General features: G+C 37.6%; 1 protein-coding gene across 5 annotated transcripts; it reads left to right on the top strand.

Moving 5' to 3' along the window:
- Positions 1 to 45: 45 nt before the first annotated feature.
- Positions 46 to 22,683, top strand: USPL1 (ubiquitin specific peptidase like 1). 5 transcript variants are annotated; one of them, XM_081952693.1, is made up of 9 exons: positions 46 to 397; positions 7,758 to 7,807; positions 8,352 to 8,480; positions 12,064 to 12,679; positions 13,964 to 14,077; positions 16,865 to 16,994; positions 17,999 to 18,124; positions 18,691 to 18,848; positions 20,656 to 22,683. In XM_081952693.1, the coding sequence occupies exons 1-9, from the start codon at positions 187 to 189 to the stop codon at positions 22,536 to 22,538; spliced, it is 3,417 nt and encodes a 1,138-aa protein (XP_081808819.1). In that variant the 5' UTR covers positions 46 to 186; the 3' UTR covers positions 22,539 to 22,683. The 5 variants fall into 5 exon arrangements, with proteins under 5 accessions (XP_081808819.1, XP_081808822.1, XP_081808820.1 ...); XM_081952694.1 differs by having other exon boundaries at positions 303 to 397; positions 7,758 to 7,916; XM_081952695.1 differs by having other exon boundaries at positions 303 to 397; positions 7,758 to 7,874.
- Positions 22,684 to 23,741: the final 1,058 nt, after the last annotated feature.

Genomic DNA, 23,741 nt, shown 5'->3' on the forward strand with positions numbered 1-23,741 from the left:
CATTTCCCACGCCACAAAACTAAGAAGGGGGGGGGGAGTTTTTTAAATCCCACAGAATAATTTTCGCATTAGCGGCCTCTTAACTTCCCCGCGCCCTCGGTAGGCGTTTCCCAAGGAAAAAGAAAATTCAAACCGCCGTATCTTCCAGAGGGCCTTTTTTTTTTAACCACCACCCGCCTCGCGCACATGCTCGGAAGAAGAGGCGGGGCAGTTCGGGACCAGGACTCTCTTTTCGCGGGGCACGGTTTCAAGAGGACTCGCCGGAAGTTGCACCAGGCCTCAGCCGGCCTGAGCGCGCTGCGAACGTCGTCAGGCAATCGCAGCGGCGGGCGGTTTCTCGAAGGAGGCTTGAACCGGCGTGGCTTTCTTCAGGCTCAGCGCGTGGAGACCCAAGAAGGTGAGCTGAGCCTTTAAATCGTGCCCGGGTTATAGGTTTCCTTAATGGGGGGAGGGAGCCCGTGCTCCCGTTTTGCTAGTCCCGCTTTTCGCCAGGTTGCTGCGTGGTCTGGCGTCACCACGAGTATCAATGCGTTCTGTATGGTGTGAGTAATTCCCTTGCCTGCGGGCCTTCACGGGTAGAGAAACGGGGCTTGGTGCATGCTTGAACACGGGCTTCCTTGGGTTCCTGCACTTTCGTGTATGCAGGTAGCTAAGAAAACTTCATTAATTAACATTTTTTTGGACTGCTGATTTTTAATGATATAAAACAACGTGCACAGGTACAGTATAGGTGGTACCTTGCTCAATAGTAGTAACTGAGAGGGATCTTGGAGTCCTAGTGGACAACCATTTAAATAGGAGCCAGCAGTGTGCAGCAGCTGCCAAAAAAGCCAACACAGTTCTAGGCTACATAAACATCAACAGAGGGACAGGATCAAGATCACGTGAAGTGTTAATACCACTTTATAATTCCAAGGCCACACTTGGAATACTGCATCCAGTTTTGGTCACCACGGTGTAAAAAGATGTGGAGACTCTAGAAAGAGTGCAGAGAAGAGCAACAGAGATGATTAGGAGACTGGAGGCTAAAACATATGAAGAACGGTTGCAGGAATTGGGTATGTCTAGTTTAATGAAAAGAAGGACCAGGGGAGACATGATAGCAGTGTTCCAATATCTCAGGGATTGCCACAAAGAAGAGGGAGTCAAACTATTCTCCAAGGCACCTGAGGGCAGTGCAAGAAGCAATGGGTGGAAACTAATCAAGGAGGGAAGCAATTTACTAAGGGGAAATTTCCTGAACAATTAATCAGTGGAACAACTTGCCTCCAGAAGTTGTGAAAGCTGTAACACGGGAAGCTTTTAAGAAGATGTTGGATAGCCATTTGTCTGAAGTGGTGTAGGATTTCCTGCCTAATCAGGGGGTTGGACTAGAAGACCTCCAAAGTTCCTTCCAACTCTGCTATTCTATTCTGTGCTGGCTATTCTATTTCTATTTCTTTTCTTTTCTATTCTAATTCTATTCTATTCCTATCTATTCTATTCTAAATTTCAAACCAAATCGCTTAGAATCATCAGCTTTGGGCATACGCAGCTAGGACAGAGTTTTCACAAGCATCAGTGTTCAAGATAATGCCCTTCAGCTCTGTCCGACTGCAACTCCAGAAGTTTCTAAGATTAGCTGCATCTCGGAGTTGTAATTCTGTGCACCTGGAGTTGATCAGATGGGTGAAAACTCACCTGTAATTTTTTTTCTTTATGGAAATCAGGTGTTGGGTTTGCTACATGCATGAATCTTAAGGGAGAGCCAGGAATTCCCCGAAAGTAAACTTAATTGAACTCCATAGGATTGACTTCTGCACACCTGGTTTATCCACGAGACAGAATGCCACTGTTTTGCCAATTCCACCATTGATATGCAGTATATTTTTCAACAGCAACATTATTCTGGTTAAATGTCTATGGAGATTCTCAATCAGCCAGGTCATGGTTGTCTCAAAAGTGCTTTTTCAAAAGGCAGCTGGACTGTCTTTGTTTTTCCTTGAAGATGTTTCGCTTTTCATCCAAAAAGCTTCATCAGTTCTAACTGGATGGTGGTGGGATTGGAAGGATTAGCTCTGTCAGACGGATCTGACAGCATCTATCAGAATTAATCCTTCCATCCTCCCAGCACATCCAATCAGAACTGATGAAGCTTCTTAGATGAAAAGCAAAATGTCTTCAAGGAAAAATAAAGCCCAGTTGCCTTTTTGAAAAGCACCTTTGAGACTATCCTGGTTAAAATATTTTTAAATTATGTATAGTGACCTTGCATCAGAGATTTCCAGAGAAATGTCTAGTTATAAGTGAAACTTGGCAGGCTTCAATTAAAAAAAATGATTATGGACCTCTGTTACATGGTGCATAGACATGTTGCTTTGGTTTTAGCATATGACTGGTATGCATTGATTTTACAATACTTAATCATGATATTAGTACTTATTTTTATTCAATTCTATATCTTTTAGTTTGGAGCACCTTACCAAGGGTATATATTTTCTAAAGGCAATTTTACCACTGCGTATTTACTATATGTTTCTTGGTTATCATTGTGCTAATATAACAGTAATGAGCACAGACATCATATTGCTTCAGTGATAGTTAGGCAATGCTTTTAAGTGATTAAGTGGTAAATGCTGTAGCACAAAGGAAGCTGGAAACAGTATTTTGTGCTATATGATTTTAATGGTATCAAATTGAATTCTTTGAATGCTGATTTATTCAGTATGCAGGTAGTCCTCAACTTACAACCACAATTGAACCGAAAATTTCTGTTGCTAAGCAAGATAGTTAAGTTTGCCCCATTTTGCAAACTTTCTTGCAACAATTGTTAAGTGAATCACTGCAGTTGCTAAGTTAGTAACATGATTGTTAAATGAATTTGGCTTTCCCATTGACTTGCTTGTCAGAAGTTCACAATACTGCACTGCAACATTGCAACTGTCATAAATATGAACCAGTTGCCAAGTGTCCAAATTTTGATTGTGGGGATGCTGCAACAGTCATAAGTGTAAAAAATGGTCATAAGCTATTTTTTTTCAGTACCATTGTAACTTTGAATAGTCACTAAACAAATAGTTATGAGTCGAGGAATATCTGTAATTGCTATTTATGTGTTTATGGACAATATTCCTTTTCAGTTGCACAGTACTACTACTTAATCTGAACTGCAGAAAACTTTCAAGGAAATGTAATACCCTTCAGTATGTTTTCTATCAATGTACTTAATCTATGAAAATTTATAGCACCGTGTAGCCATATTCATTAATTCATAATACTTTCATATTGTTTAGCACAGAATAGGATTAATAGTACAGTTGTGATTCTTTGTCATCATGGACATAGGCAAACATATTTGGTGTTTCTGTCGTGTATGTTCTCATGGTATTTATTTGTATAAATGCTTTGCTTTATGTGGTAATAAAGTACATTGTTATATAAAACCGAGTGGAACCATTTCAGATAGCAACTGTAATACTGAAATTGATTAAACGCATCTGAAAATGGCATTTCTTAACATGCACCCCAAACATCATTACATTGGAGCAGTGACATTCTAAGTCATATTTGTGTATAGCTAATATTAAATTCTGTTATACTTCCCATGCCAGAAAGTGCATTAAAAGTGATTGGACTTTGAATATTTCATAGCATTCTTCATGAAACTCTATTGAAAAATCGTGCTTGCTTTTCATATCCAACATCACTGTTTTTCACTTCCTTTAATTGTTCATTGTGTTCCACTGTGATAGGCTGTCAACATGTTAAGAAGCTCCAATATAGCCATGTTGTCTAACTTATTGCCAAACACTCCCCCCCACCCCACACACAATAAACTATGATATAGTAAAAATCACTATATTGTCAATATGTATAAGATAAATATTTGTCAGTGTGTTTCAGGTAGATACTTTGTTTAATCTACAGTGATAATGATATTGGTAGTATTTTCTGTCAGATGTTGGCAAAGAAAGAATTATAGCCTATGAGTTGGAGATAAATAATGCTAATTGTAATCAAAATGTTTTTCCCCAAACTAGCTTTATATCTCAACCTTTCAGCTTCCAGAACTAGCACTGATGAAGTTACCTACTTAGGGTAATGAAACCTCTGCAAGAAACAAGCAAGCTCAGAGAGCACCAAGGACCTCTCATTTCATCCCTGAGCTACACATATTCTCCTTTACCCTCCAGCTTTGCCCAGTTTCTATAACAACAGAGTGTAGAGACAATACTCTTTTTAACATAGTAGTAGAGTTGTAACATTGAAATATAAAAAGCATTGCTCTTCTAATTTGAATTCTTAAGTCAATATGGCACAGAACAATCTTTATATGAAGAATCTGACTTACAGTTTAAAGAGTCTTACCTTGTCCATCCATAGGTTTGGATTTCTTGGAGCTGTAACCATTCCTCTGGAGAAATGAAGAAACATGGCTCTCCCCCACAGACATAATTGCAACGTCATGATTGCAAGGTCATAGCACCATTACATTGTGCTATGAATTATGGTATCTGTGCGTAAAGTATCTTAGTGTTACAGTTTTTATTTGCTGTGCATTCTGTGTACTTTTTGCACTACACCTTGCAACAAGGTTATCGCATATGCACCAATAGATGAAAGAACCATACATCATGAGCATTAATTTACTTAACAGTAGCCCTATACTATAGGGCCTATAGGAAAGATTGATAGTTTTATAAATTTGTTCAATTTACAGGGTTTTTTTTTCCTATTTCATTGAACAGCAATCCCCAGTTTCTTAAATAACTTTCATTTTTATCCAGTTGGTCATCTATATCAAGTGATGCCATTTATTTTGATCATGATTATTTTATATTTATACATTTATGCCACTTCCTGTGTTTTTCTTTTGCAAAAAAATGTGTTTTTAGAACAATTATTCCTGCCCATATTCCTGATTTATGATGAAAATCATAATGAATATGGAACCAATCACATTCCAGATGTCAGCTCTTAAGGGAAATAAGAAATAATACTCACAGATTTGGTATCCTGCTGCAGAATAGGGCAACATTGCATCTATGTCTAAGATAGTTAAGAGTTTTGCATTTTTCACATAGAAAAATGAGTACTGTATAATAAAGTAATGATAATAAAGCAGCAATAGGCAGGATTTCTATTTATGATCAGCCAAGCTATATTAAAGAGATGGCTGGAGTAATCTATCTCAGTGATAAAGATATTTATTTCCATATCTGGCATTTCCATATCGATGCCTGGCCTTGTGTATACATATACTGCATTTCTGAGTGCCATAGCACCAAGAACTTCAAAATCTCAACCACATATTTCAAGTTCATCTAGATCTGATGCTTAGTTGAATGTGTATATCAATACACATCTTATCCTCTGTCTTTACCTTTTTAAAATATGCACAGAATTTGGAAGCTAATTTGGATAGGTCCAATGTACCTTCACATGTATACAAATGTTCCTATTTGCATTTTTAAGTTTAATGTTTTCTTTTTAAATAGTATATTGAAATCTGTAAGATTTCCTTGGAAATAAAAACAAGAAAAAAAAGATGTGTTTGTATGCTTGTATATCACAATATTCAGACAGGCAAGTTCACCCTCAACTATGGAAACTCATTTGATAAAGCCAAGCTGTTTTGAGGAAACTTTAGGGGAGGGAATGCTGTGCATGTCATTTTGAACTCCTGAAAGAATGCATGCTATTTCAAGGATAGCCTATTAGATATTTTGTTTTAGAACTTCAGCAGTGGTTTGTCATTGACCATATTTATTGGAATAGAGGCCCAAAAGAGGTGGAGGAAGCCTGTTATTTGTCTCTACACTATCTGAACTAAATAATTCCAGTTCATATTTGATTCTTAAACACATAGTTTATATGTGAAACAGGCAATAGATAAAGCTGGTTAAGGATTCTATATACATTCTTTCATGCTTATATGCACAACATGAGTATAGATTTTATTCAAAATTGTTGAATAAAACAAATGTGGCAGTGGCATTTAGACACTCTTAATGTAGCATTAATTGCAGGATATCATAGTTCTGCACGCAATTAGTGCATTTTATCAAAGACAAGTTGATTTATATAAGTAAACATTTCTCATAAGAAGAACACTTTACAGAATAGAGTTTTGGTAGTAGTAATAAAACAATGAACTCTAAAGCTTCCAAATTAATTTAGATATTTTAATTAGTTCTCTCAGTTTTACAGGACTGAGGAAAACATTACCTCAATTTGAATGCACTCTTTTAATTCCTAAATCCTCATGTTTAATTTTTGAGATACATTTGCTGTTCTCTTGATTATTTTATAGTCCTGCATTATTCTACAGCCTCCCTATGATTATTTGTGCCCCTCTTTCTTTCACATTTCTTGTAATTGCACTGCATTATATAATTCTTTTTAAAGTTACCTTCTAAATCAGTTGTTGAAATCCTGATCATTATATTAGAGCTCTTGTAATACTACACCATAATTAACATTCATTAAAGCTAACAAGAAATGGATATGAAGCTAAAGCTGTGACCACAAACCTTCCTAAGCATAGTCCTAAAAGGCAGGTAGTATTGTGTGCCATCATGCATAATTATATCGCATAATTCCTGGGATAAGCAGCTAGAATTGGATCAGGATCAGCTGTCACTTGATTGTTACGCATCTTAAGGAATGAAGATGTCAACTGCCATCAGCCTCCTGATGTAATGAAGTTTCTTGTGGAGAGAAAAACATCACTCTCCTTCAGGTTGAGACGAGCTCTGCATTGAACAAACTGAGGCCAGTTCTTCTTGTGATACCCTGCCTGATGTTCTTTGCTTTACACAAAAAGATTATGCCAGTGATGGCTAACCTTTTTGTTGTCGCGTGCTGAAAGTGTGTGTGCACACGCATCCATAATACAATGTGTGTGCCACCCCCCAGTACCCCATGCATGCATGCATGACCACCCCGCATGCCCGCATGATCCCCACATGTGCCCCCCCCCGCACATGTGTGGCAGAGACCCGAAAACTATCTGCTAGCAGGAGGCACGCGTGGTGCAACTGAGCTGGGGTGACGGCTCGCATGCCCACAGAGAGGGCTCTGCGTGCCATCACTGATTTATGCCATCACCGCCTTCCCTAGTTGGTGGAAGTGCAGGACAGCTGCACTTCCACCAACTTCTCCCCAGACCCTTCTTGATCATCAGGAATGTTTTTTCTGAAATAGAGTTCTCTTTGCACTTGTATTTATCTGGAGTTTGCCCCCTTGTATCTTGCTGGGGTTCTTGCAAATAGGATTGATTATAGGAGGAATGGGTCTCAAAAAAGGAGGGTGTTACTCGAGCGCCTGTGAATTAGAGGAACAGGGCTATTGGGCCACACATGAAGTCTAGCATACAATGTAGGTGAGTCTGTCTGCCTAAACCTAGCAGCATTGCATTAATAGGGCAAAATATTGAAGTCATAATCTGTCATGCGTTCGGATTTGAAAAATAGCATAGGTAGTGATTGAAACATTCTCTCCTGTTTGTAAACACAGATCAAATGCAGTAGTATTTGAAAGAGTGTTGAGGTGATTAATTCACCTGTTTTATAAGAGATGTACATTTTTAAGTTTAGTCTGGTGGCATTGTATCTCCATTTCCCTGCTCTATTCTTTGTTCTTTATTTTGATATACAGTAATTAAGCACTGTCCTCTTATCCCATTCCCACACGTTTCTTCTAGACTATGCTTTCTAAGAATTGCTCTGAGAAAAATGCTTATGTAACTTTTTTTCTGTCCACTTTTTATTTTTCAGAATATATGGGAGAAAACTCCTTAGAACTTGAAAATGTTACAAGTGACATGGTAATTTAGCCAGTGCCTCAGAATGATGGATTCCCTGAAGATTGGAAATGGTTTGCAAGTGACTGATGTAGGGACATCTGCACTCCACATGGTGGGGTATTTGGGAAAAGTCAGTTCAGTTCTTTTTCACATTGTGCAAAGTTCCTTCTCAATTTTGAGATTTTTTTAAAATTTGATTTTACAGGTCTAATTTTAATATATGACCTCTTACTTTCTTATAAAATTATTTTTTCCACGGAAATCTTACTGAAATGGCGAAAGATTTACTATTTTCTGATCTTAGTACAAATATATGTGAAAATATTTGTTCTAGTTCATGAAATATACAGGAGTTCAGAATTATAGTAATGTGTTATTCTCTATGTAAACACAAGTGAACATTCTATAAAAGTCAAATTATCAATGATATGAATTGTTCTAATATTTATTTGTTTAGTGTTGTTTGCTTGATGTCAAATTTAAGCATTTCATTTTATAAAAATTATTTTGCAGTGTTTTGATCTTTCAGCTCAATACACGTGTTGTCTGGTATTAATCTTTTCAGAATTGTAATTCTGCTGACGAAACTCCAGATGGATGCTGCCCAGCCTGTAAAAGGATTGGTTTGATGCGACACATAAGAAAATACCACATCAATTTTGAAGAATCTATTTTTCTGTGTGAAAATCCACAGGTATTTCAGTAGTCTGGGAACTTCTTGACTTAAAGTTTTCTTATAACCTTTCTATATTCTGTTCTCCTTAATCTGGATACCTTTTGTGATATACCAGATAATTATTGTTCTACTTCATCACTGAGTAGTTCACAGACAAGGATATCAACTACACTATATTGCCAAAAGTATTCGCTCACCTGCCTTTACTCGCATATGAACTTACTGTAAGTGACATCCCATTCCTGATCCATAGGGTTCAATATGACGTCGATCCACCCTTTGCAGCTCTAACAGCTTCAACTCTTCTGGGAAGGCTGTCCACAAGGTTTAGGAGTGTGTTGATGGGAATTTGTGACCATTCTTCCAGAAGCGCATTTGTGAGGTCACACACTGATGTTGGACGAGAAGGCCTGGCTCTGAGTCTCCGCTCGAATTCATCCCAAAGGTGTTCTATCGGGTTGAGGTCAGGACTCTCTGCAGGCCAGTCAAGTTCATCCACACCAGACTCTGTCATCCGTGTCTTTATGGACCTTGCTTTGTGCACTGGTGCACAGTCATGTTGGAAGAGGAAGGGGCCAGCTCCAAACTGTTCCCACAAAGTTGGGAGCATGGAATTGTCCGAAATGTCTTGGTATACTGAAGCATTCAGAGTTCATTTCACTGGAACTAAGGGGCCAAGCCCAGCTCCTGAAAAACAACCCCACACCATAATCCCCCCTCCACCAAACTTTACACTTGGCACAATGCAGTCAGACAAGTACCGTTCTCCTGGCAACCGCCAAACCCAGACTCTGCCATCAGATTGCCAAATGGAAAAGCGCGATTCATCACTCCAGAGAACGCGTCTCCACTGCTCTAGAGTCCAGTGGTGGCGTGCTTTACACCACTGCATCTGACGCCTTGCATTGCACTTGGTGATGTATGGCTTGGATGCAGCTGCTCGGCCATGGAAACCCATTCCATGAAGCTCTCTTCTTGAGCTAATCTGAAGGCCACATGACATTTGGAAGTCTGTAGCAATTGACTCTGCAGAAAGTTGATGACTTCTTTGCATTATGCGCCTCAGCATCTGCTGACCCAGCTCTTGACAGTTTACCTGGCCTACCACTTCGTGGCTGAGTTGCTGTCGTCCCCAAACACTTCCACGTTCTTATAATACAGCTGACACTTGACTGTGGAATATTTAGGAGCGAGAAAATTTCACAACTGGATTTGTTGCACAGGTGGCATCCTATCACAGTTCCACGCTGGAATTCACTGAGCTGCTGAGAGCGACCCATTCTTTCACAAATGTTTGTAAAAACAGTCTGCGTGCCTAGGTACTTGATTTTATACACCTGTGACCATGGAAGTGATTGGAACACCTGATTCTGATTATTTGGATGGGTGAGCGAATACCTTTGGCAATATAGTGTATCTAGGTTCTATTAAGGTCAAGCATGATATCTTTCAGCAAAATGGTTTTCAAGAAAATCTACATATAATGAATTATATGATGTACAATATGAAAAAAATGATTTGAAAGCAAAGTACCCATTCCACTCCCATTATCTGTGGCCTTCTTAGACTTCATAGATAATTTATAGAGTAATCTGCTTAGTATACCTAAAGTTATAACGTGTGTTGATTTTTAAATGTAAAAAAGTGTAGCTAATTTTTAGACATGTTTTTATATTAATTAGCATTGGTAAATTTGTGGATTTGTGTCGTTCCCCAACCTATTTTGTGAGTCCCAGAATCACTTTCCCCAATTTACATAGATGGTATATAAAATAAAAACTAAAACTGATATTTAAAGTCTTAAGATAAATTTAATGTGCTTATGTTGAGTTTAATTTTCCTAGACCACTCATAATACAAAAAAGTTGGCCCTTTTCCGTAAGTGATGGAATTCCTAGCTTCTCTCCCTCCCCAGACTTATGCCCCTCGTGTAGTTAAACATCTCTTAATTTATGGATATTAAGTGTCTGCTTCAGTCCCTGCTTACCTCAGGTATATCTGTGAACATGAATCTTGCCTTTTAGTATTCACACCCTGTTTTATAGATTTTAAAAAAGTTTACCAGTGAAAGAAGAATCCTTTATGGAGCTTTCAAAGTGTTCTGAATTGTAGAGGCATGTTAGCACAAAAAATAAATTGCAGGAAGAAGAAGGAAGAACCCGAAAAGAAGGACGCATTGGCTCTTTTGATATTAAACTCATTCCCATCTTTTACTTGTCAGAGTAGGCTATGTGAGAAAGAGGCAATAGGTACCACTCTGGTTGTGGATAAAGACATGAAAAAAGATTGCAGCAATGAAAGGGAAGGCAGGTTAATCAGTAGGGGGAAAAAAACTAAAAAAGAAAGAGAGTGGCTAGCTAGAGCCTGCAGTGTGTAAAATTTAACCTTGATTCAAGGAAACTAGAAATATCCTTCATTTATGTGGAATACAGGAAGGAACCAGTAGCAGAATTGTATTTCTAAGCACACAGATGTCTAGAAAAGTAACACTTAAAAATAGCCTTCAAAAACATGCTTCCCTCCCCACCTCGTAAATAATTTTAAACAGACACTCCATGCAAAGGAAATAATTTTATAGATTTGTTGCTGTGCAGTATCAGGGATGGTTTTTTGAGAAAAAAGTGTTGTATCAGAGAACAGTACTGTTTAAAATAGACTGGGATTTTAATAGTTTTTAATTGGATGCCTAATTTCTGTACAGGAAGTCCTCGACTTTTAGTAACTCTTCCCAGTTACATCGGCACTGGAAAAAGTGATTTATGACCGGTCCTCACACTTACAACTATTGCAGCATTCCCCACGATCACGTGATCAAAATTTGGGCACTTGGCAACCATATCTTTATGACAGTTGCAGTGCCCCAGAGTCATCTGATCGCCATTTGTAATCTTCCCAGCTGTCTTCTGACAAGCAAATCAATGGAGGAAAGCTGGATTCATTTTATGACCATGTGATTCACTTAACAAGCATTCCAAATAGCATCCAAAAGTAAATCAGAGTCCAAGGCAAAGTATTTCTCGAAGTTCCAATTTATTAAGAGAGTCATGTTGGCACATCAGGGAAAAGCCGAATCTGAAAGCTTCCCGGTTTTCCCACCCTAGTTGTAAGTTCATGATCTTGCCCCCACACGTACAAGTCCATCACATGGTCCAATCTCCCACTGCCATGCTGGCAGTTCCAGTGAGGTGCAGAGACAAATGATGACCTTGGCTTTCTAGAAAGAATTTTGTTATGACTACATAGTATGTAACTCCTTACAACCTCCCCTCCCATTTTCCCACAATAGAAATGCATAGTGGAATAATAGAAAGTGTGGCAGGCCAAAGATCCAAAAGAAAAGATGGCTGCAGGCCAGACACTTCAGCCATTTGCTTAAAAAGTGTGGCAGAAAAGGTCATAAAATCAGACGTGACTCACTTAACAACTGCCTTGCTTAGCAAAGAAAATTCTAGTCCACATTGTGGTTGTAAGTTGAGGACTATGACTGTAGTGAATATTTCTGTGACTGTTTCTCCATTTCATTCCTGAAATGTGCATCATATGCTATTAATCTACTTGGACTAAATGTAAATGTAATGTCTTCGTTTTGTTTTTATTTCAGTGCATTTACCCTCTAGGGTCTGTACCGCTAAGCACTATTATAATTCCCAGCGATGCAAAAGGTTATTCATCTCAGGGCACTTGTGGGAAAAGAAAGTTATCTGGCACAAACCTATTGACCTCTTCTATTGAACCATCCTTAAAATCGATTAGGACTGATGACTTGATGGACACTGAGGAGACATTCAGATCTGATCTTATTCCCAACTGCAATGGAAATAATCCAATTAGGACTCCATCAGGCCAGTCTGATTTTTCAGAAGCCAAGCAGCCAACTTTTTCTGATGAAGCTGAATCCATCAACCAGAAAATGGGCTTGGGAGCTCAAGAACACTCACCAGAAGTGCTCAGTGTGCAAACACAGTTATTGTCAGCCCCTGAGATGGCTCCGTCAATGTCTCAGGATCTGCAACAAAGCAAGTCATCTGTGCAGGAGCCTTTGCGGCTTCAGTGGAGAAATTCACATGCTCTCTGCTGGTTAGATTGCATTCTGTCAATACTGGTACATTTGGAAACATTAAGAATGCTGACTGGACTCTCCAAAAGCACCTCGGTGATCCAGAGTCTGCTCACAAAATATAGCGAAGCTGCTGCACTTGTGAACACTTGCCAAAGGGGTAAGCCCAATCGGGGAGTCAGGGGGTTGTTTATTTTGGAGACATGTTACTTAATATATTGTGGTATATGTAAAATATACCGTATTTTTCAGACTATAAGACACACCGGTGTATAAGATACACCAAGATTTCTAAGAGGTAAGTAAGAAAAAAAAGTTTTTGTCCTCCCCGGTCCCCAGGAGCACTCTGCAGGCTTCAGCGGGGGAAGGCAAAGACGCTCCTGTTTTGGCAGAAAATGCCCAGTTTTTTGCAAAAATGGGATGAGGGGGCAGGGCTTTGGAGCCCAAAAATGGCTATATTTGGCACCATTTCCATGCTTTTTTCGGGGAAGAAAGATGTGTCTTATACTCCAAAAAATATGGTATATATAAAAAGTAAAAATCGTTGTAGGGGTTATGGTATCCTTGTTTTGCTCTGGAATCAGATTTGTTTCTAGAATGTATAGCAGTGGTGGATTTCAGGCGGTACGCTCCAGTATGGGCATACCAGAACCTGCCCGGAGCACCGGATACCGTTCCGGTACAGTGCTACGGAGGGCCCGCCCGAGCTCCTTACCGGTCTTTTAAGTCTTTGGCGCTTCCGCGTACGGCACATACAGTGCCTGCGCCACGCTCCGCTGAGCAGCTGGAGCGTTGCAAAGGCGCTAAGATGCATGTGCGTATGCTGCGTGCATCCATGTGGACGCCGAGCCTATTCCAACCATACCAGTTGGAACGGGATCCAGAATCCACCACTGATGTATAGCAACCTTTAATGCTGGGAAATGAAAGCTTAGGTAGGGTTCTTAAAAACCTTAGAATAATCAAATCAGCTCTAATGAAAGCTAATCAGTTAAAATGCTGTTAAGGTTTACTTTTTTTGTAGGTCTCATTTCCACTTTCACATGCCATTCTTACCACTTTGCCATCCAGTATTAGCATCCAGATGTGACAAGATAAAATAGAAATGTAATGGTAGTCAGCTAATCTATGAGAATCCTGTTTTTCTAGTGGGTGACTAGGGAAATATTGGATCGATTTTTAAAAGATCCTACGTTTCCTCAGAGTGCTCTTTAGAAAGCATTTCATAAGAGCAGAATACAAATTTGGCTTTGGCAAGCATATTAACTAATAGTTCTTATGCAGCTTCCAGTCAGCATATTTTCTGATGGCTGCGGGAGCCGAATTATATAGCAAAAGCTTTTCCTTATAAATATCTGCAATTCTAAACCGTACCTAGTTCATTGCTGAAATGAGGTGTTTTGGGGATAAAAAAGGATATTGATTAGCGAACTGTTTTATACAGATGAACTTGCTTCAGAAGTTCCTTTGGATGTTTTGGCAAGAGCTGAATCCCATTTAAATGACATCAGGAATAGTATATTTCTCCAACTTCAGCCATTGCTTGGGTGTACATTTGGTAAGTAATTGTTAAATGTGTATTTCTGTGAGGGGTTTTAAGTTTGTTTTTGCAAACGGGGGAGAAGAAAGATTAAACAATAAACTGCATTTTTAACCACTGCAGTTTGTTTTCTTACATGTGCCCCCCCTCCCCCCCAATTCTTTTGATAGAGCAGCAGAAACATTCTGAGTTATATATTAGTATATACATGCTAACCCTGATCTATCCATTAGCTGGAAACTTGATTATATTTGTGATTAATTTCTATGGTTAATGTTTATATTCTTTCTACTTTCTGAGCCAGAGTTTCCTGGGAAACTCTCAAACTCAGCATGAAGACATGAGCTAATATTTTAGTAGCTGGTGTCTAATATCTGAATATTTAGCGGTATACTTCCTTTGAATATAAAAATTTTTGAGTGTCAGTTTAGTAAAAGGAAGCAGCCTTATATTGAGACAAAAAGTAGATTTTTCTTGCTTATCCTCACACTCATTAGCAGGACCACTCTGGGATTTTCAGATGAATCTTTCCTGGCTCTGCATGAAGATGGTAAGGATTAATTCTGAAATATTTTTAAAAGCAAACCTTGTGTTTGTACAAGGCTGAATGGGGGGGAAATCCTGGAAAAGAAAGTAATGAACCACGGCATTTGCCACCAATCATCACACTGCTCTCTTAGACTAGATGACTATTGGCAGGTTTATGAAAAATAAAGGTGCTAGTCATGATAGCTGTATATTACCTCCACTTTCAGAAGCACTGTTCCTCTGGATATCAGTTGCTAGGGAACCTGAACAGAAAGGTGCGAAAGCCCTAATGTTTCTAGGCTTCTTGAAGGGAATAGAATTGTTTTTTTGACTCAATGCAGCATTGTTGTTTTAAGCATTGGTGAAGAGGAGAAATCATTTGAATGTAGAAATAGTAAACAGGAATGGATCCTGCCTGGCTACATAGTTTTGCACTTTAAGAGCTCAAGACACTTCATTCTTCCCAGACCCTAGACATAAGACACACTGTAAGCAGCGTTGTTTGAGATAGTAGAGTATGGTTTCTAATGCTTCTACAAAACAGTGTCAAACTCCTCTGAGACTACCATATTTTTTGGCATATAAGACGCACCTTTTTCCTCAAAAAAAGAGGCTGAAAATCTGGGTGCATCTTATACACTGAATACAGCATTGTTTTGCTACTGAAACCCCGCCCCCTTCACCAACATGGGCGTGCATAGCTTGTAGGAGGCTTTCAGAGAGCTCCTGGGGGCTGGGGAGGGCAAAAAAGAGCAAAAAATGGGCCGTTTTTTGCTCTATTTTGCCCCCCCCTCCAACTCCCAGGAGCACTCTATAAGCTTCCTAATGCCCGTTTTTTTGGATAAAAAACAGGCTCGTTTTTGCCAACCCCCACTCCCAGGAACATTCTACAAGCCACCTAAGTATTCATGCCCATTTTTGGGAAAAGAAATGGCCCCGTTTTCGTGAAAAATGGGCCATTTTTGAGAGGTTTGCAGAGTGCAAAAACTTTTTTTTTTTAATTTGCCTGTTCAAAACCTTGGTGCGTCTTATACTCTGAAAAATACGGTAGTTTGCTGCTGTGTTCAAACTGACAAAGAAGGAAAAGGAAGAAGGAACTGTTCAGTGCAAGGAAAGAAAGAAAAATTATCAAACGTGAGCCCCAAGAGTCCTTTATATTTAATTCTTGTAGCACCATATCATAACTTTGGCATTAGTTGTACCAGCATTGTAATAATATAAAATAAAGTATGTAGTTGAGGAATTCCCAGAATGTTGGCTAATATTAGCAAGTAATTTTCTGTTTAGTAAGCTAGTCAGTTTTCTACTTTTTATTCTGCATCAGCAATAGGGTGTATATGAAGAGTAGAATTAGATCTTTTTAAGTATCTGGGTTTTTTTGTTCTCTTTTTATCAGAATTCCCTGCACCCTTCTATAAAGCAAGAGACACATTTCTTACATATGCAGGTCTCCAATCCATACTTAAATCAGTATTCTTGGATAATTAAGGACAGGATTGGAGTCTCAAATATACAGTATATGTATGTATGTGCTGTTATCATACATCTGTAAAGCAGTGGGGAGCTACACCTTTATAAGAATTTGGCAGGATTTCTTCAACTTGAGGTTTATTTATTTAATTTATTTGCCACCCATCTTGCCATAGGGCTACTCTGGGGGGCTTACAACAATAAAACCGGGAAAGGGGAGGGGGAGATAAAATGTAAACATTTTGACAATAGCAAAGGAATAAAACAATAAAAATAAAACAATGGAAGTACAATAATATGAAATTTAAAAGATGGGTAGATGGAGAGCAGGAAACACAGGGGGGAGTTGGGGTTAATTAGTCTAGTAGCCACCCCTTCAGTGATATACTCCCCTATTTACATAATGTAAAGTTTATAGCGTCAGTTTCTGAAAAATATTACATGTTATTTTAATTTTTCAACACTAGGAAACACAATGTGTAATCTGTAGTCCAAATGTATACTTACAGATCTTTCTAACTAGAGAGATTTATATTAAATATAGATGTATCAATGCCTTTGATCCTTTCATCTCTTATCCTTTCATTATATGAACTATCAGCAATATATATTATGCATGTTACAGTAATATAAACTGGCACACAAATACTTGCTAAGAAAAAAATTGGCTATTACAATTTCTTAATACTTAAAACACATTTTTAGAAAATAGAGTATATTTAAAACTATATCCTTCACATCTCATTTGAAATAATGAATGTTACATGAATTACAACTACATTTTTTGTCTTGTGTTTTCCTTCAAAGGGAAGGAAGAAAGTCCAGTTTTTGCTTTTCCATTACTTCTGCGGAAAGATCGTCATATAGAGAATCTCTTTCTCCATTCTTTCTCCTGGAAGTTTGAATGTTTGCAGTGTGGCTACCACATCAACAATAGGTTAGTTTCTCTAAATTCTGCACGTTCTTCCTCCTTGGTATAACCATGCATTTCAATCAGTATTTTGTAAATAATACATTATACAGGCAGGAGAGGGCGGTTGTGAGCATGTGATTTGCCTACTGGGCATCTTGAGTCGCAGCTTTGAAACAGCATAACCCTCTGCTGTTATACTTGAGAGAGGTTGAGTTTTTATTCTTGCCATTCAGGATTTATCCTAACTGTTGTAATTGTATGCATTGAGACATAAACATATTTCTTTAAAGTGTCTTACTGTATGTTTTCTCTCAGCATAAAAGAGGAAGACAATTACAGGTGGTAACTTCATCCTGAACTTCCCTTCAGTAATTTACATCTTAGTTCAATCATTTTATTTATCAGATCAATTCTTACTATCCCAAATTAGCATTCATATTTAGCTCTCCTGCATTTGTATTTTCTCTGCTCTTTAAACTAAAGCAAAACATGAAGGATGAAGAAAAAAATAAGGTATAAAATAGCAGACAGGAAAACACGTTGAGACTACATATACATAAAAATACAGTAATTTTCAGAAAAATCAAACATCTTAAACACCCATATTCAATATTTTGATGCAGAAAACCCCATTTGGATGAAGGCATCTATTGAAGATTTAAATTTTCAAAGAGATAATTTGTACCAATTTGATTATAACTCATCTAAAGTAGTCCTAATTGAGATTTATAAAGTACTTTATCTTGATGGTTAGATTTTTATGTGTTTCTGAAATAGAAGTAAAATAGCTTTATTTTACAAAAAAAAATTTCAGGTGGATTTATTGAGTTCAATCTCAAATTATCCCTCCAGAGTTTAAAATTCCAGAAGATACAACTTTTATAATATTGAATAGTATCTCATAATTTAAGTGAAGTATATGTGCACCATTCTTTAAATATGAATTGTCCTAACTGATGACATCCTGTAAATGTAGGAATGAATTATTAACCTTGTTTCATTTGAATATATATTCATCTTATTTTTAGTTGTCAGCAGGCAATGACAACGTTTACAAATATAATCCCAGAGTGGCACCCACTGAATGCTGCTCATGTTGCTCCCTGTAATAAGTGCAATCACACATCTCAAAGAAGAAAAATGGTTTTAGAAAAGTAAGTGAGAATTTTATTATAATCCCCAAATGAGATAAAACTACATCAGTAGTTGGTCAGCAATAATAAGTGACAGCGAATGTAAAATTTTAAGATCTGCATTTATGGCTTCTTGATTTCATAGTTGGGAGCAGAATTGTTTGCATTCATCAAGCCAAACCATACCATATTTTTCACAGAGCATTCTATGTTACTCTAACTGTAGTTTATTCAGTAAATCATGGTCAACTAGCATGGCTTAACATAATGTGTGAATTCAGTTCTTGAATGATATTATATAAATACGAAGAAGTCAGTTGGGAAACATATCTGCTCTTTAACAATTCTGAGTTACAATAACATCCCAAATAAGATTATATAAATTGTATTCATTTATATAATCTCACTTGGGGTGTGAGTGCCAAATGTTCTGCATTCCTCGAGGACTTTGTGAAAACTCATAGACGGCTTACTGATATTTAGCTTTTAATCCCACTGCAGGTTTTCAGTTTTGGTGAGGTAATTAACACTAGTATCAGGGATGTTTTTTGCTTCAAGAATCACAAATTGTTATGTTTATTTGGTAGGATCTCCTCAGTTCTGATGGTGCATTTTGTTGAAGGCTTGCCACATAACAATTTGATGGCCTACTCCTTTCAGTTTCAAGAATATTCATATCAAGTAACAGCCGTGGTTCAATATCAGAAGGCAAAGCACTTCATAACCTGGATCTTGACTTCAGATGGTAAGGACACTATTCCCTGTATCTGCTTTATCCTTCCTAAATATCTGTCTATCTGAATTGGCTAGTAATGCCAACAGTCCCAGTATAATACAATGGTATCTGAGGCACATTTGGAGGAGACCAAGGGTTAGAGAAATACAAAAGACCTTTTAGGAGCATAAAGATCGAGGGGGGGGGATCAAAAGTGGTAAAGGAGGATGTGTGTGAATTAACCTGAGAACACCACCCCCCCCCCCCCCCAAATAGTGAGTATGAAGGTGAAGAAAGGGCAAGAGCATCCTTCAAAGAGGCTGGCTTGAAATGGAAATATTCTAGAAATCCCTCCTGCTAGCCCCTCCCTCACTACAGACACACACACACACACAGAGTCCTTGGCTTGCAACAGTTCATTTAGTGACCATTCGACGTTGCAATGACACTCAAGTGATTTATGACCACTTTTCACATTTACAACTGTTGCAGCATCCCAGGATCGTGTGTTCATTTTGTGCGACCTCCTCACAAGCAGTCAATGGGGAAGCCAGATTCACTTAACATCCTCGTTACTAACTTAATGATTGCAGTGATTCACTTAACAACTGTGGCAAGAAAAGTGATAAAACGGGGCAAAGCTCACTTAACAAATGTCTTGCTTAGTAATGGAAATTCTGAGCTCGGTTGTGATCATAAGTCGAGAACTACCTGTCATGTCTCTTAGGATGTCAGTTCCCAATTTCCTTACTGGCATTTTGGGCACAATTGTCATAAGTCGAGGACTACCTGTATGCAACTATTTATCTCTCTCATATGATAATACAATGCTTCAAAGTACATGGGAAACAACCTTCCAAATAATTCCAACATCAACATATCTTTACATGGTTTCTAGTTAGAGCCAACCTCCTGGAACTTCAAGTTCAAAGAAGAGTTTGTAGGTGTCTAGGGATTAGTTTAGTATTTCTTTCTTGGTTTAATTGTATACAATATATATAGACCTTTAGGGTAAATCTTCAGAGCAAGCCAAATCTAATTAGATTTTAGCTTGGTTTTTCTGATGTTTGCATTCACAGAACTAGCTACCTATCAAAGAAGCAGAAAGTTTGCCCTACTTGAAGAAAATTAAAAGTAATAAAGTTGAAGGCACATCTTTTTGTGTGAATTACCTGATAACCATCTGTGCTTAATGGAGACTTACAGGAGACTTTAAATAAATTATAAGCAACAACTTTCTTGATCTCCATTGGTGAGCACACAAACCTCCAATCAGTCAAGCAGAGATGGCCTTGCAAAATATCAAATAATGGTGTTTTTCTTTTGAGACTCTCGGTGGAATATTTGTGACTTATGTAGATGTTTGGGGCGGGGGGAAGCATTTGAAAGTGACTCAAAACTTTTGTAGACCTGTTAATAATGCTGATTTGTATGAGATAACATATATTGCATAAGGAATAATGCAATGTCTATGAATAAGCCATAAGCTTTTTTTGTGAGAATCCAATAAACATTGGATATTTTGAAATCTTGAGAGTGTAGTGGTTTGCTAACTGATTTTCAGTTAAATCTTATAAACATGGTTAGTAGTTGACTAGCTATTCCAAATTCTCTATCGAATTCTTAGAGCTACAAGTCAATAGGTATAGAGGAAGAATGAAAAAACAAACCAGATATATTTCAGTACACATAGTTCAAAATTATCCATTTTCAATAAACCATGCATAAATTATAGTTGAACATACACATACTCAGTGAGCATTAAAGATTTATTTATCTGAAATGAATGATAAGAAATGTACCCTAATATTCTGAATTGTTCATATTTTATTTTTAGGAATGTGGCTTGAATGTGATGACTTAAAAGGTTCATTCTCCAGAAGACACCATACTTTTGAGGTTCCTTCTGCAGAAATACATATTGTCATTTGGGAAAGGAAGCCACCACAAATGACCAACTATTTGGACTTACAAGTTGAAGAAACAATGACGGCACCATCAAAAATTCCAGTTAAATATTCCAATGATGAAACTGTAGAGAGTGTACCTCTAACTAGTCATAAGGCAGTTGACATGCTGAACACACATATAAAGGAAGTAAAAAACTTAGCAAGCAATCAGAAAAATAATTTGCTTCATGGCTTGGGCAACCTGTCTGACGATGATGATGATGATGTTGTAGCACTGAATCTTGACTCAGGTGGACAGCTGTTAGAAGATAGAGCTATAGAAAATAAGCAGAAAATCAGAACAGGTCCATTACAGTTGCAAGAGTTGGATCAGAAAGATACGTGCCCACTAACCCCTGAAGGAGATACTCAAAAGAAAAGTGTAGTGTTAGAAAATACCAGTGCTCCCATGCATGAAGGACAGCCAATTAAGGCAAGTAACCTAGTTACTATACCATCAGTTACTTTAAGTAATGGCAAAATAAATTTCTCATCCGAAATACTATTACCACAAGGGGCAGAAACTGCAGTCACCTTAGTTCCAGTAGACGAGAGCAACAATTGCCATCCAAAGAATCCTCAGAAAAAAACTAGCGAAACAAAATTGGGAAACACTGATTTGGGAACATCTAATGTAGAGTTCGGTCAAGAAATAAAAATAAATCCCCACCTTTCTGCTCCATCTCATCAAAGTCCTACCTTTCACTCACCCAGTACAAATGGAATTAAGCCATCTGTAGCCAGTTGGGTAAATGGCTTACTTGGAAAATATTCTTCCTTTATGCCTAAAAGTGTGGTGGTTCCGAGTAAATCAAAAAACTGCAAAAAATCAGTGCAAAAAGAAACAAAGTCTATTTCATTTGTTAGGCAAGCAGGCCACTTCTGTGGTTTCCAAACTAAATCTTCACAAAAAAGTAAAGTGGCAACATTAAATTCTTCAGCTAGAACTCTTCCAACGTCACCTCTGACCACTTTTTCTCTTGCAAACATCCGTGTCAAAAATCTTGTCCCCGCTAGAAAAGGTGAAGCTGTAACTAAAAGAACAGCTTCATTGGATGCTTTTCCTAAGCAAGATTTACTGAAAAATGCCCGCCATGAAAATCAGAGTTTTATATCTGTTGAAAATACTGGGTCATTTATTGATAAAACGCATCAACTACGCGTAACACTTTTACAGCAGCTTAAGGCTAAAAAAGAGAAATTAGCTTCACTAGATAAACTGGTAAAAGCTAAGACAAGACACAAAAACTCTTGCAAGAAAACTATCAAGGACCAGACACGAAAGCAGATGGAACCCTTGCAGACAAGCTTGTTATATACCCAAGAAATGCAGGCTGATGTTTGGGATAGAAAATCCATTAATTCTCAAGGCACTGACATGTCCCAATGCAGCAGTTCAAATTATGATGACATTTTATCTGATCTGCTGCTGTCCCCAGCTACAACTGTTGGTTCTTTAGAATTTCCACAGGAAGAGGAATGTAGATACCTGGAAATGGGAGGTGACAATTCAGACATGCCAATATCTACTGGCAAAAATACCAGTTTTCAGGCCATAGATAATGACCTTAATTACTTCAGTTCTCTAAAGGAAAATGGACTTGAAGACCACAGAAACCCATCAGCATTCAAATCGCCTTTGAAGAAATTTGATTTTGAAAGTTCTGCAAAACAGGATCTTCTGGATGATTTTTTTTCATGTTCATTGAATTCAGTAATGACTAACACTGAAGATTTGCATCACTTTGATGAATCGTTGTTAGCTTGGTAAATTGTGTTTTAACAATTTCAGTATTTCCCTTTGGTTATCTTTAAAGGAGAGTATGATTTAAAATTCAACCTCATTTGCACTTGACTATTTAAAATGATTGTGTTTTTTTAATATTTTCATTCTTAATAAATTGGGTTTGTTTTTCTGCCTCAAAACCACTATTCGCTGGAAGAGATGAGCTAATTCTTGTACAAAGTGGCTGTGATAAAGTTTGACATTTTAAAAGCCATTGTAACAAAGTAGTATTCACCTAGGATCTTTCTCATCTATGGCTGAGCTAAAAAATGCTTTCCAAGAATGTCAAAATGTAGAATACCATGGTATAATCATGGTATGGTAATTTCATTTCTGATAAACCTCTTTTTTTTTTTTCTAAAGTAGGCCTTCAGGCTAAACTAAAAATTTTAAACGAAGCCATTTTATTGTAATAATTTTCTGTTCCAATGAAATGTCTATCTAAAATTTTTGGTCTACGTAACAGTGTGAATGAATATTAACATATAATCTGTTCTGCCTGTTGTTGTTGTTTTGCTAAACATTAGGCCATAATGCAGATGAATTAGGTTAAGATTTAACTCTGAGAGTTTTCTGCTAAAACCCAGGGATCTGTGAGCCCTGTAAATCCCCAATCCTTTGAAATGTGGTTTTGAAGTATTAAAGCAACTTTTGAAGTTACAACCGTATTTCTTTTTCTTCTGCAACTCTTTGGGTCTAGTGTGTTAAATATTCTACCCCATCACCTAGAATATAATATGGAAATTCACTGCAGTTCACACAGACCTGATGTAGATAAATACAAATTAATTGAAAAAAATGGCTAAGTTTAATTACATATTCATTACAACTCTTATTGCTTAGTAGATTGTATGCAATAGGATAGTCATGGTTACTCCAGGTCAGAAAAGTCCACTTTTAAATGTCCCAGACTACTATTATTTGCAGGTTACTAACGTCAAGTTATTTGCAATACTTAGTTAATACAATTTTTACTTCATCATCTCATCCTAAAAAATTTTTATTGGGTGGTAAATATTGAAAATTGTAAGAGATATAAATTATGTTTTAGTTTTTACTTTTTAGATTGCTCCAAGAGATGGCAGCATCTAGCAATTTGGTTAATCCTGAAAAGAAGTAAATAAACAGACACAAACACACCTCTAGAAGTCAGTCAGTTAGCCAATCTATTTTCTCCAAAAGATGGGA

This window comes from Natrix helvetica (genome assembly GCF_964273705.1).
Source record: "Natrix helvetica genome assembly, chromosome: 4".
In the NCBI taxonomy this organism is placed as follows: Eukaryota; Metazoa; Chordata; class Lepidosauria; order Squamata; family Natricidae; genus Natrix; species Natrix helvetica.